At 37.3% G+C, this 15,096-nt stretch overlaps 1 protein-coding gene across 2 annotated transcripts in view; it reads left to right on the top strand.

Annotated features, from left to right (window-relative positions):
• LOC121377962 (importin-11-like) overlaps positions 1 to 12,761 on the top strand; it is a 43,289-nt gene extending 30,528 nt beyond the window's left edge. Inside the window, exons 21-26 of one of the 2 annotated variants that reach the window (XM_041506065.1) lie at positions 2,408 to 2,503; positions 3,037 to 3,150; positions 4,002 to 4,123; positions 8,279 to 8,371; positions 9,695 to 9,773; positions 12,388 to 12,761. In XM_041506065.1, the coding sequence (XP_041361999.1) occupies positions 2,408 to 2,503; positions 3,037 to 3,150; positions 4,002 to 4,123; positions 8,279 to 8,371; positions 9,695 to 9,773; positions 12,388 to 12,546 (663 nt within the window). In that variant the 3' untranslated portion in view covers positions 12,547 to 12,761. Of the gene's footprint in view, positions 1 to 2,407; positions 2,504 to 3,036; positions 3,151 to 4,001; positions 4,124 to 8,278; positions 8,372 to 9,679; positions 9,774 to 12,387 lie in introns of both variants that reach the window. The other variant, XM_041506060.1, reaches the window with a different exon arrangement.
• The last annotated feature ends 2,335 nt before the right edge of the window (positions 12,762 to 15,096 follow it).

Raw genomic sequence — 15,096 nt, 5'->3', positions numbered from 1 at the left:
ACAGTAATTGAAATAATTAGTTTTGAATTTGAATGACGTCAGTATTCCAGTGGCGTCACTTTTCATCTCCTTACAATAACTATAAATTGGGTACATGACGTTTCCGTTTTAAGAATGCTGGAAAAATTCCAGTGCAAAATTGCTATTGAGTTGGGTTTTTTTTAACATTATTAATGCACCTGAATGTGTTTGAAGAAAATCTTGTGAATAAAACATTGTACCTTTTACTAAATATGGCTTTCAATTGAAATTACGGTAAGATATGCTACATTTATTATGTACGAAGCCAAAACAAAGGTGCGAAAAGTGACTCGTCGACCTTAGTATAGATTTCTAACAGTTGTGAACGTTATATTCATAATTAAGTGTTTGATGTGTCACAACTACATCGTAATATAATACAAGTTATCATAAATAATCAATTAATGTTTTATTAAATTAATTAAAAACACGTATTTGTCATTACGGCATGTGATCAGCTTACACTCTAAATAAAAATGTATTAATGAAGAAAGTAGTATCTGTGGAATGTCGTGTCAGCCAATCAGAAAGAAATGTACTCTTACAACAGCAACAATGACAATGTCAAAAGGACATATGATTTAGTTATGACATACGAGGGAAATCGTACGATAAATATGACCCTCGTTATGCTGTACCTCGTAGGTAATAAATACATATTTTTCATGATAAAATTAAATCATTAAATAATACTGTCAAAACAGGCCTAAAATGTTCACAAGACATTGACAATTTTAAATGACACAAAAAATTAATGGGATTCAGAATAAATAGTTTTAAATAAATTAAAGAAAATCAAATTAGGGGTTAGTATATTTATAAAATGTATCAGTTGTTATAATGTATGACTCTTGGGTGAGGGGAGCAGGATGTAGCTAAGTGGTAGAGGGCTCATCTGAGCTGTGATGAGTCTCAGAATGGGAAGAAGAAATGTCTTATTAGACAACAATGGGGCAACAATATTTTTATCTATCCACAAACCATAAAATAACATTATATTTAAACCATGTAATATATGATGTATGCAATGGTGAACCAATGTACTGGGTGTAGAATAACGATGGTGAGTCCTGGACCACCCCGTCCCATGTGATGTTATTTGGAACAGCTCTGACAGTATTATTGTCTTGCCGCCTCAAAGTAAAAGGGCAAAATATAAATATTACTTTTCTGACAGCGATGACAACGTATGCATTTAGCTCAATGTTAAAAGTTTCGCGTTTAGTATCGTTTCTCACAAACTGTAAGTCCTAGATCATTGAGACTTGGTTTATAGTTGCACCTATGAATGTTCATTATAATGCATGTGCAATTAAAAAAAGAATTAAAAAATTTTGAATTGAATTTTTAAAGACGCAGACCCTATTTTTAATCCATAAAAATGGACACTAAGTTTAGTTAATTTACAAACACGTAACTCATTTGCATAAAGTTACAATAGAGTGAAAGAAGAATCTGTGATGTTAAACAGGAAATCATCTTAACAATAGACTAGAACTTGAATAAATAAACCGCTACGTCTCAGATGCACGTGTGTTTTTAAAAATATGAAAAATGCAATTTTTGGTACTACAAACACCAGGATGACCAGAAACACTTCGGTTCTACAGAAATGGATTGTCTAAAGAATAAAATATAAGTAATGTTTGATTTCAGTGATCATAAACGGCTCTAATAGTGAAAAATATGCTGTAGTGTTTAAAAACTAGGGTATGCCCCGTTAAGGTATTATTATTATTATTTTTTTTTTTTTTGACATGAATTGATATGAGCATGTATAGATACAGTTGTTGTCAACATGGAATATGTTTATGGTAGGCGAAACGTTAAATTCTAAAGAATTCTTGTGTAACTTGTTAACACAGTGTACTGTAAATAATAAAATATCAGTGATCTTAAAATTTAGCGAAATCCAAATAAGTGACATACTAGCGACATAGAATTTAGCGAAATCCAAATAAGTCACATACTAGCCACGTAGAATTTAGTGAAATCCAAATGAGTGACATACTGGTGACATAGAATTTTAGCTACATCGTCATATCAGAAACTTAAAAAAACATAAGCTTAATTTGTAAGATCAGCTGAAATAATGTTATTGACGAATCTTGACGTTAAGCAGCATACGGACGACTTAAAATTTAGTAGAAAATTGCAGCAATGAACATGGTAACTAACCAGTCGTTTGCTATCTTTTTGGTTTAATCAATAGCATGTAACCATTGTTGCGAGTTCAGTTAATCACAGATAAGACAATCGCACAAATGTTTTTGGAACAGTCTGTTGTATGTCTCTTTAAATTTAATGTCATGAAATATTAGTGTCTTGTATGACCTCGCCAAATTTGCTAACATTTTATACTCGTCAATATTTTCTGATTCTGTAGGTGATTGAGCTGGTGTTCAAGGTGTTTCCCACTGAAGGCCCACAGGTGTTCTCGTGTTTCCTGCCTGCCATGTGGAAAAACCTGGTCGATGATGAGGTGAGTGGCCTCGCATGGTCAAGTCTTGTTAGAAGTATATAAAGTTGGTTTTCGTTTAGTGACACCACTAGAGCACATTGATTTATAAATCAGTGTGCTCTAGTGGTGTCGTTAAACAAAACAAACTAACTTAATGCATGTTAAATTTAACTATTTTCACAGGACAGCACTCTAGTAATATCATTGTATCTGTGTTTAACTATTTTCACAGGACAGCACTCCAGTAATATCATTGTTAACTATTTTCCATTGTATCTGTGTTTAACTATTTTCACAGGACAGCACTCTAGTAATATCATTGTTAACTATTTTCCATTGTATCTGTGTTTAACTATTTTCACAGGACAGCACTCCAGTAATATCATTGTTAACTATTTTCCATTGTATCTGTGTTTAACTATTTTCACAGGACAGCACTCCAGTAATATCATCGTATCTGTGTTTAACTATTTTCACAGGACAGCACTCCAGTAATATCATTGTATCTGTGCTTAACTATTTTCCATTGTATCTGTGTTTAACTATTTTCACAGGACAGCACTCCAGTAATATCATTGTATCTGTGCCTGTTTGCGAGAATTCTGCTGCAGCACCGAGACTTCCTGTGGTCGTTTCTCGAGAAGACAGCATCAGACACATCAAAATCTGTAAGTCTCTCAACCACTCTGTTTGTGACTCCACCATCACCAACACATCAAAATCTTTAAGTCTCTCAACCACTCTTGTTTGTGAGTCAACCATCACTGACACATCAAAATCTGTAAGTCTGTCAACCACTCTGTGAGTCAACCATCACCGACACATAAAAACCTTTTGAGCCTCCCAACCAATCTGTTTGTGAGTCAACCATCACTGACTGGGTGTCCATTGTCTTTGAACATAGCCATTCAGGATTCCATTTTTGTATGGGGGCAGGCAGAATTTTGCCCGAAATTAAAGAAAATGCCAGAATCTGGGTAACCGTGATTTTTCCTGTTTAACGTACTACAAAACAGCTATATAAGGTTCCAAACAAATCGCTACACATTTTTACATTGCTGCTAGAATTATTGAACTTTTTTTAAACCAGCTTATTTTGACCGAACGTCTTCATCCTTTTTGCCTAAACTCGAACATTTGCTGCCCTGTCTCGTAGGTTTGTCTTTGATACATTCTGAGGTGGGATGTAGCCCAGTGGTAAAGCGCTCACTTGATATGCGGTCGGTCTGGGATTGTTTCCCGTCGGTAGGCCTGTTGGGCTATTTCTCATTCCAGCCAGTGCACTACGACAGATATATCAAAAACAATGGTATGTGCTATTGTGTCTATGGTGTGGTGCATATAAAAGATCCCTTGCTACTAATGGAAAAATGTTGCGGGTTTCCTCTCTGAAAAACTATATGTCAAAATTACCAAATGTTTGACATCCAGTAGTCAATGATGAATAAGTCAGTGTGCTCTAGTGGTGTCATTAAACAAAACAAACTTTAACTTTGTTACATTCCTTTCTTTTCGACAGTTTAATCAGCTTCTCAGTCTCCTCCTGGACACGTGGCTTGACAAAATCGACAGTGTCACCCAGCCGGACAGACGAAAGGTTATCGCCATGGCTGTAGCCTCGCTCCTCACCACCAACAGCAGGTCAGTGTTTCCATGGTTACTGCACATGATTATCACACATGGTTATTGCACATGGTTATCTACCGCACATGGTTATCTATCGCACATGGTTATCTATCACACATGGTTATCATACATGGTTATCGAATGTGGTTATCAAACACTGTTATCGCACATGGTTATCGAATATGGTTATCGCACATCGTTATCACACATTACAAAGCCATAACCACCTAATAGGGGCACTTGTTGTCTATTTTGTTTTTATTAGTTACCTCAAATATTTTTTGAAAGAAAGCGTCAAAACTTGGGTATGCATTAGTGGATGCATTGTACATGCATGTTGCTGGATTTGATAACAGTATATTTCCATGAATATTAAAAAAAAAAAATTGATTCATAAGTGGATGGAATGTAGATGTTGGCATTACCAAGTGATTAAGTCTGTGAGATAAACTGTATTTTAGTTGATGGACTGTAGATGTTGGCATTACCAAGTGATTAATTCTGTGAGATAAACTGTATTTTAGTTGACAGACTGTAGATGTTGGCATAACCAAGTGATTAATTCTGTGAGATAAACTGTATTTTAGTTGATGGACTGTAGATGTTGGCATTACCAAGTGATTAATTCTGTGAGATAAATTGTATTTTAGTGGATGGACTGTAGATGTTGGCATAACCAAGTGATTAATTCTGTGAGATAAACTGTATTTTAGTTGGTGGACTGTAGATGTTGGCATTAAAAAGTGATTAATTCTGTGAGATACTCTGTATTTTAGTTTGTGGACTGTAGATGTTGTCATTACCAAGTGATTAATTCTGTGAGATAAACTGTATTTTAGTTGGTGGACTGTAAATGTTGGCATTACAAGTGATTAATTCTGTGAGATAAACTGTATTTTAGTGGATGGAATGTAGATGTTGGCATTACCAAGTGATTAATTATGTGAAATAATCTGTATTTTAGTTGATGGAATGTAGATGTTGGCATTACCAAGTGATTAATTATGTGAGATAAACTGTATTTTAGTTGATGGACTGTAGATGTTGTCATTACCAAGTGATTAATTCTGTGAGATAAACTGTATTTTAGTTGGTGGACTGTAGATGTTGGCATAACCAAGTGATTAATTCTGTGAGATAAACTGTATTTTAGTTGATGGAATGTAGATGTTGTCATTACCAAGTGATTAATTCTGTGAGATAAACTGTATTTTAGTTGGTGGACTGTAAATGTTGGCATTAAAGAGTGATTAATTCTGTGAGATAAACTGTATTTTAGTTGGTGGACTGTAGATGTTGTCATAACCAAGTGATTAATTCTGTGAGATAAATTGTATTTTAGTGGATGGACTGTAGATGTTGGCATAACCAAGTGATTAATTCTGTGAGATAAACTGTATTTTAGTTGGTGGACTGTAGATGTTGGCATAACCAAGTGATTAATTCTGTGAGATACTCTGTATTTTAGTTTGTGGACTGTAGATGTTGTCATTACCAAGTGATTAATTCTGTGAGATAAACTGTATTTTAGTTGGTGGACTGTAAATGTTGGCATTACCAAGTGATTAATTATGTAAAATAATCTGTATTTTAGTTGATGGAATGTAGATGTTGGCATTACCAAGTGATTAATTATGTGAGATAAACTGTATTTTAGTTGATGGACTGTAGATGTTGGCATTAAAGAGTGATTAATTATGTGAGATAAACTGTATTTTAGTTGGTGGACTGTAGATGTTGTCATTACCAAGTGATTAATTCTGTGAGATAAATTGTATTTTAGTTGGTGGACTGTAGATGTTGGCATAACCAAGTGATTAATTCTGTGAGATAAATTGTATTTTAGTGGATGGACTGTAGATGTTGGCATAACCAAGTGATTAATTCTGTGAGATAAACTGTATTTTAGTTGGTGGACTGTAGATGTTGGCATAACCAAGTGATTAATTCTGTGAGATAAATTGTATTTTAGTGGATGGACTGTAGATGTTGTCATTACCAAGTGATTAATTCTGTGAGATAAACTGTATTTTAGTTGGTGGACTGTAGATGTTGGCATAACCAAGTGATTAATTCTGTGAGATAAATTGTATTTTAGTGGATGGACTGTAGATGTTGGCATAACCAAGTGATTAATTCTGTGAGATAAATTGTATTTTAGTGGATGGACTGTAGATGTTGGCATAACCAAGTGATTAATTCTGTGAGATAAACTGTATTTTAGTTGGTGGACTGTAGATGTTGGCATTAAAAAGTGATTAATTCTGTGAGATACTCTGTATTTTAGTTTGTGGACTGTATATGTTGTCATTACCAAGTGATTAAGTCTGTGAGATACTCTGTATTTTAGTTGATGGACTGTATATGTTGTCATTACCAAGTGATTAATTCTGTGAGATAAACTGTATTTTAGTGGATGGAATGTAGATGTTGGCATTACCAAGTGATTAATTATGTGAGATAAACTGTATTTTAGTTGATGGACTGTAGATGTTGGCATTAAAGAGTGATTAATTCTGTGAGATAAACTGTATTTTAGTTGGTGGACTGTAGATGTTGGCATAACCAAGTGATTAATTCTGTGAGATAAACTGTATTTTAGTTGGTGGACTGTAGATGTTGTCATTACCAAGTGATTAATTCTGTGAGATAAATTGTATTTTAGTTGGTGGACTGTAGATGTTGTCATTACCAAGTGATTAATTCTGTGAGATAAATTGTATTTTAGTGGATGGACTGTAGATGTTGGCATTACCAAGTGATTAAGTCTGTGAGATAAACTGTATTTTAGTTGATGGACTGTAGATGTTGACATTAAAGAGTGATTAATTCTGTGAGATAAACTGTATTTTAGTGGATGGACTGTAGATGTTGGTTGACATTACAAGTGATTAATTCTGTGAGATAAACTGTATTTTAGTGGATGGACTGTAGATGTTGGCATTACCAAGTGATTAATTATGTGAGATAAACTGTATTTTAGTTGGTGGACTGTAGATGTTGGCATTACCAAGTGATTAAGTCTGTGAGATAAACTGTATTTTAGTGGATGGACTAGATGTTGGCATTACCAAGTGATTAAGTCTGTGAGATAAACTGTATTTTAGTGGATGGACTAGATGTTGGCATTACCAAGTGATTAATTATGTGAGATAAACTGTATTTTAGTTGGTGGACTGTAGATGTTGGCATTACCAAGTGATTAATTATGTGAGATAAACTGTATTTTAGTTGGTGGACTGTAGATGTTGGCATTACCAAGTGACTAATTCTGTGAGATAAACTGTATTTTAGTTGATGGACTGTAGATGTTGGCATTACCAAGTGATTAATTCTGTGAGATAAACTGTATTTTAGTGGATGGACTAGATGTTGGCATTACCAAGTGATTAATTATGTGAGATAAACTGTATTTTAGTTGGTGGACTGTAGATGTTGTCATTACCAAGTGATTAATTCTGTGAGATAAACTGTATTTTAGTTGATGGACTGTAGATGTTGACATTAAAGAGTGATTAATTCTGTGAGATAAACTGTATTTTAGTGGATGGACTGTAGATGTTGGTTGACATTACAAGTGATTAATTCTGTGAGATAAACTGTATTTTAGTGGATGGACTAGATGTTGGCATTACCAAGTGATTAATTCTGTGAGATAAACTGTATTTTAGTTGGTGGACTGTAGATGTTGGCATTACCAAGTGATTAAGTCTGTGAGATAAACTGTATTTCAGTGGATGGACTAGATGTCGGCATTACCAAGTGATTAATTATGTGAGATAAACTGTATTTTAGTTGATGGACTAGATGTTGGCATTACCAAGTGATTAATTATGTGAGATAAACTGTATTTTAGTTGATGGACTGTAGATGTTGGCATTACCAAGTGATTAAGTCTGTGAGATAAACTGTATTTCAGTGGATGGACTAGATGTCGGCATTACCAAGTGATTAAGTCTGTGAAATAAACTGTATTTTAGTTGATGGACTGTCTATGTTGGCATTACCAAGTGATTAATTATGTGAAATAAACTGTATTTTTTTTGGTGGACTGTAGATGTTGGCATTACCAAGTGATTAAGTCTGTGAGATAAACTGTATTTTAGTTGGTGGACTGTAGATGTTGGCATTAAAGAGTGATTAATTCTGTGAGATAAACTGTATTTTCAGCACCATGTTGGAAAGATTTCCTACAATCATCAACTTGTGTGTTGAGGTTCTCCATGATGTGTGCCGGCCTGGGGACTTGCAGTCACAAATAGAGTGAGTTCTTAGACGGAAATGTTTTATTTAACTATGCACTCAACACATTATATTTACAGTTATATGATGTCGGACATATCCACTTCATGGGCTACTCTTTTTAATTAGCAGCAAGGGATCTTTTATATGCACCATCCCATAGACAGCCTTTGTTACACCAGTTGTGGAGCACTGACTGGAATGAGAAATAACCCAATGGGCCCACCGATGGGAATCGATCCTTAATCAATTGCACATCAGGTGATTGCTGTACCACTGAGCTACATCCCCCCCCCCCCCCCCCCCCCCCCCCCGAGTTCTTAAAGCCAGCACTGTGGGTTTTTTTTGTGTATGTGTGTGAGATAAACCCAGGGCTTTAGACTGCATCAAAGTCGAGGTGATAAACATTGTGGCCAAAATAATCATGCCCAAATTAAGTACAGACATGCTGACCTAAAAATCACAGAAATGTTAAGAATAATTAGGTTAAAATAACATTTCGGAGTAAGTACTGACAACTCTCCATCAGCTGTTAATGACCACAGAAATAAAACAACTTTCCTGCTCTTAAAAAAGACAAAAAAGTTTCCATTGTGCTCAAATTAGTGAGATCTAAAGCCTTGCCATCATGAGCAAAATGAAGCCGAGCTGAAGATCACTCTCCTGAAATGGTGCTAGGTGAGCTATAGATCACTCTTCTGAAATGGTGCTAGGTGAGCTATAGATCACTCTTCTGAAATGGTGCTAGGTGAGCTATAGATCACTCTCCTGAAATGGTGCTAGGTGAGCTATAGATCACTCTCCTGAAATGGTGCTAGGTGAGCTATAGATCACTCTCCTGAAATGGTGCTAGGTGAGCTATAGATCACTCTCCTGAAATGGTGCTAGGTGAGCTATAGATCACTCTCCTGAAATGGTGCCAGGCAACCTGAAGATCACTCTCCTGTGTGGTCCTTAACCATATGTCTGACACCATGGCATTTTCACTTCAGTTTTGGAGTTAATGTGTCAAAAAATAAATTATTTTTACAAAATATTATTTATAAAAAAAATTATTAATTAAGAAAATTGAAAGTTCCACAGCAAAATAAATGCTAATTACTAATGTAAAAATGTTGCGGGTTTCTTCTCTAAGACTATATGTGAGAATAACCAAATGTTTGACATCCAATAGCCGATCATTACTAGTAACTTTTTAATCTAACCCTGACTAAGCCTGATTTCCTTCTGTCGGTAATGTGAAATTATGAACGTAACAGTTTGTTGAAAATATTAAATCGGCTTGAAGTAAGTTTACATTCACCGACTATAAAGTGTGTCTTTCTGCAGTATGGTATTTTTCAGTTCACTTGTCATAACGGACGACGAAATCGTTGAAGTGGAAAGCAGGGAGGAGCTGGAGCATGACAAGAGAAAAAGAATGGTATGTTTTGTTTTCATTGTTTTGATATGTGAGTGGGGGACGGGACGTAGCCCCGTGGTAAAGCGCTCGCTCGATGCGCGGTCGGTCTGGGATCAATCCCCGTCGGTGGGCCCATTGGGCTATTTCTCGTTCCAGCCAGTGCACCACGACTGGTATAGCAAAGCCGTGGTATGTACTACCCTCTCTGTGGGATGGTGCATATAAAAGAACCCTTGCTGCTAATCAAAATGAGTAGCCCATGAAGTGGCGACAGCGGGTTTCCTCTCTATATCTGTTTGGTCCTTAACCATATGTCTGATGCCATATAACCGTCAATAAAATGTGTTGAGTGCGTCGTTAAATAAAACATTTTTTTGATATGTGAGGATTGTAAAAATATCTGCCTCAAAATGTGTCCGCCACACATTGTATCCATGGCCCATATTTTCAAAGCCACGTTAGCACAACAATATTGCAAAACCGTCGCAGGCTTTGGCGGATGTCATGGGGCGGGATGTAGCCCAGTGGTAAAGTGCTCTCTTTGTGTGCGGTCGGTTTGGGATCGATTCCTGTCGGTGGGCCCAATGGGCTATTTCTCGTTCCAGCCAGTGCACCACGACTTGTATATCAAAGGCCGTGGTATATGCTATCCTGTCTGTGGGATGGTGCATATTAAAGATCCCTTGCTACTAATGGAAAACTGTAGCAGTTTTCCTCTCTAAAACGATATGTCAAAATTACAAAAATGTTTACATTCAATAGCCGATGATTAATAAATTAATGTGCTCTAGTGGTGTCGTTAAACAAAACAAACTTGTGACGTCGTAGCCTATAGAGGTGTACGTGTAGGGTGAGAGTTTCAGGGGTCAAAACCCCTCCCTACTCAAGCACATTTTCTTTTTTTTAAAGTATATTTTCTTGGGGAGCATGACTCAACCCCCGTATAAACTTCAGTTGCCACAGTCTAGAACCCCCTACCTCTGCTACAAATCCTGCACACGCACCTGATATGATAGTTTAACAATATTATAGCACTAAGATAGCTTTGAAAGCCTGTATCCAAGAATTATAGGATATTAAACAAACTTCCATTTTGTATCATGTGTATATCCTGAATGATATAATTTTCAGTTGTCACAGGCTTTATGACAATGAAAACTATTTCGCAAGAGACATAACCATGACACGGAATGGTAGCGAGTTTAATATCCTGTTTATTACCCATAATTGATCTTAATCGTTTAGTTGACGTTCCTGTAAGGTAGTGTGCCAATTGATGACGTCACGAAATGTTACGTCCCACTTTACATTCTAGTGGGATGTATCTCTTTGATATGTACCAAGATACTTTTAACCATATGGGTAATAATATACGGTAGTTTTGCACTAAAGGTGATCCTAGCATAAAGATTGCTTTGTAAAACAGGGCCCTGAACCTTAGTATCATAGTAAATATATGTATCTGCATATTCAAATCAGTCCACAACATCATTCGAGATGACTTAACAATTCACAGGAGGGGGGTGGAGGGGGGGGGGTTGTTGTTATTGTTTTCCTATATTAAAACTTTTAAATAATTTTGATTGGACAAATTATTTCCATTTGTTTTTCAGTTCCTTATGTGTAATTAGTGCACCAGCCATATTTTGCCATTACAATCATTATGAATTGTTTGTTCCATATTATTTACTTTTATCCTGCAATAACTGTTTCTACTGGCCGATTAATTATGATGATCGATTAAAGCAAAGACATCACATGCAGAGATCAGGGGCGTGCGCTGGAAATTTTGCAGGGGGGGGTCGAGGTGTCTGGCGAAGCCCGACACCGCGATCACCACAGGCGCGAAGCCCGTGGCAGGGGGTCTGGAAAATTTTGAAAAATTGACCCTTTCTAGGGCTATTCTGAGGTGTTTTCTGGCTAGCCGAGCTGCTTTCTGAACACATTTTTTTGGAAAGAAATTACATTAAAGATCGGGATATGAAATTTTTTCGCCTTGAGCAGGGGGGGGAGGTTAAACTACCATTTTATTACAAGTTTAAGACTGAAACCAGAAAGATGTAAACGCAAACGCTTTAAACTACGTGACGTCATTGTGTGTGCTTTGCCAAATCGTGATGACATCACATTTAGTACCGACAAAGTGATTGGTTTGTTGGCGTCAAATCATCCAATAGTAGTGTACGTTAAACCAATGCATGATAATTTGTCAGTGAGAATTTTTTTTTTTTTTTCCCCAGTTATGAGTGCCTGCTGGGGTAATAATAACTAGTAAATTACGTAAGATAGCGGCTTTATCCTGTTCAAGCTGAATGGGACAAAAGATCACATAATTTCCCCTTCTTACCTTCGCAGGATAAATCCCATATCCTACGTCATTAACTATAGTCTTTACCACAGGGAACACTCATTCTAGCCAGTGCACGACTGGTATATCAAAGCCATGGTATGTGCTATCCTGTCAGTGGGATGGTGCATATAAAAGATCGCTTACTACTAATGGAAAAATGTAGCGGGTTTTCTCTCTAAAACTATATGTCAAAATTACCAAATGTTTGACATCCAATAGTTGACAATAAATCAATGTGCTTTAGTGGTGACGTTAAAGAAAACAAACTATTTTAACTGTTTACAGCTTGCCAGAAAGGACCCTGTGCACACGGTTTCCCTGAAGGACTACGTGATGTCGCAGCTCAAGCAGTGTCAGCAGGCTCACGGTCAAGCCGTGTTCGGTCGGCTCATGGACCAGGTGGATCCTGACATCCTCTCTCAGCTCCAGCAGTTCAGTGTCTGACACACGCACAATGTGGAGGCAAATGGAAGGGGATGGATGTGGAGGCAAATGGAAGGGGTTGGATGTGGAGGCAAATGGAAGGGGGTGGATGTGGAGCAATCTAATTAAAATTAGCTCCACTATTACATGTGGATCTAACAGCAGCCCATTGGAGCTCATATCCAGTTGACCTTTCATTTGACCAATCAAAACCTTACTTGCAAAATCATGCCAGTGATTTGAAAAGAATTTGAAAACATTCGGGATTATGCTGAGGGTATACGAAATGATTCGGGTGAATTACGAAGTATGCCGGAAACTAATTTCAATATAAAATTTTATATAAAATTTGTTTCAAGATGAAAAAAAGACTGTGATGGTATAGCCATAAAATCTGTTTATACTAGTATACAATCCAGAGTTTATTACTACACTTTTCCCCCTGTTTTTCAATGTTGAAATAGACCAACAAGTTTGCCTATTGCTTAAATAGTCTCGCTCGATATTTTTAGAATTTGTATGCTCTCGAATAACGCTATAAAAGGCGAAGTGTAATTGGTCGATATTTAAATTGTTATTTATAGATGAAATGTCACCTGGACATGGGAGTCCACACAATGCTGGTGAGACCAGTGGAGCTAATTTTAATTAGATTGGATGTGGAGGCAAATGGAAGGGGGTGGATGTGGAGGCAAATGGAAGGAGGTGGATGTGGAGGCAAATGGAAGGGGGTGGGAGAGGATGTGGAGGCAAATGGAAGGGGATGGATGTGGAGGCAAATGGAAGGAGGTGGATGTGGAGGCAAATGGAAGAGGGTGGATGTGGAGGCAAATGGAAGAGGGTGGATGTGGAGGCAAATGGAAAGGGGTGGATGTGGAGGCAAATGGAAGAGAGTGGATGTGGAGGCAAATGGAAGGGAGTGGGGGTGATGAGAAACTGATCTGAGATAGAACAAGACACATGGTAGTGACTGGGGATATTGGGTGAGTGAGAAGGACAGATTTACATGTTTGAGAGTAAACAAGGTACTTGGTACTTGGTAGTGACTGGGGATGGTGGGAGGGTGAGAAGGGCAGATTTACATGTGTTTGAGAGTGAACAAGGCACTTGGTACTTGGTAGTGACTGGGGATGGTGGGTGGGTGAGAAGGGCAGATTTACATGTGTTTGAGAGTGAACAAGGTACTTGGTACTTGGTAGTGACTGGGGATGGTGGGTGGGTGAGAAGGGCAGATTTCCATGTGTTTGAGAGTGAACAAGGCACTTGGTACTTGGTAGTGACTGGGGATGGTGGGTGGGTGAGAAGGGCAGATTTACATGTGTTTGAGAGTGAACAAGGCACTTGGTACTTGGTAGTGACTGGGGATGGTGGGTGGGTGAGAAGGGCAGATTTACATGTGTTTGAGAGTAACTGTGGATGATGACTGCGGGTTAGTGGATGTTAGTGAGTGCAACTGTGGGTTAGTGGATGTTAATGAGTGCAACTGTGGATGATGTCTCTGGGTTAGTGGATGTTAGTGAGTACAACTGTGGGTGATGACTGCGGGTTAGTGGATGTTAGTGAAAGCAACTGTGGATGATACTTGCAGGTCAGTGGATGTATTTAGGAACGGAAGTGACAGACTTGTTTGGGTGTTGGAATCATCACTTTTGAGCAGGGATGAAGGCTGAAGAAAGAAGACAAATTTCAGTGTATATAGCTGATTTATAATAAAATATTGTACATATTATTGTTTGTGATAAATGAGCATGCACTAAATGGCGTGCATGACGGTCACAAAGGACATTTTTCACTTCTTGTACACCCTCTGGAAAGAACACTGTCTGAAATTTCTGAAACCCCACTCAAAAACCTTTTTTGGAACTGCACAAATTTGATACTAACAGACTAGTCATGTGTTGTCTGTTTGCTTGGACTCATATTTTTGAATCTATCTTGGCTCATGGCAGCCATTTTAACTGCCATGAAATCCAGTCTATAGTCCGTCCCATGGGGAACGGCTTTTTTCATACTATGGAATTAGCTACAAGTTATTTTTTTCTTAATAAAATGTGTCCCTCAGCAATGAAGCAGTGTATAATCTGAAGTAAACTACAAATTGTTTTATGTCCGAACTAAATAAACATTTATATATATGTATATATACATACCTATATTTATATGTCTGTTTTACATATTTAATTAGGGCAACGGGCCTAGTATTTGAGTACTTAAGAAAGAAAGGATCATAACATGTTCATTTTATTAGCATTTGCTAATATTTGGGTGGTTTTTTTTCATACATACTTACTGGTAATATTATTCATGAAATGGACCCAAGTTTTATTTATACATTTATTTAAAAAAAATTGTTCTACCGGTTTACGGTCGCGTGACCAATCGCCTATTGAATACGTCCTCTCGTAATCTTGCGTAAGGCCCAAAATACACCAGGTCTGTGTCTGGCGAGTGGCAAAGATTGTTGTATTTTGACATCTGAGTCCCAACATTGCGCAGCTGCCAGTCTGGCAGTATGAAAATATAGCGCATGTTCTATGACGTCTGTTGCCAGATCTGTAGTTGACGCCAGCA

This window comes from Gigantopelta aegis, chromosome 2 (assembly GCF_016097555.1).
Source record: "Gigantopelta aegis isolate Gae_Host chromosome 2, Gae_host_genome, whole genome shotgun sequence".
Classification (NCBI taxonomy): domain Eukaryota; kingdom Metazoa; phylum Mollusca; class Gastropoda; order Neomphalida; family Peltospiridae; genus Gigantopelta; species Gigantopelta aegis.
Note: the sequence above shows the minus strand (reverse complement) of the source record. Positions and strands in the feature narration are given on the sequence as shown.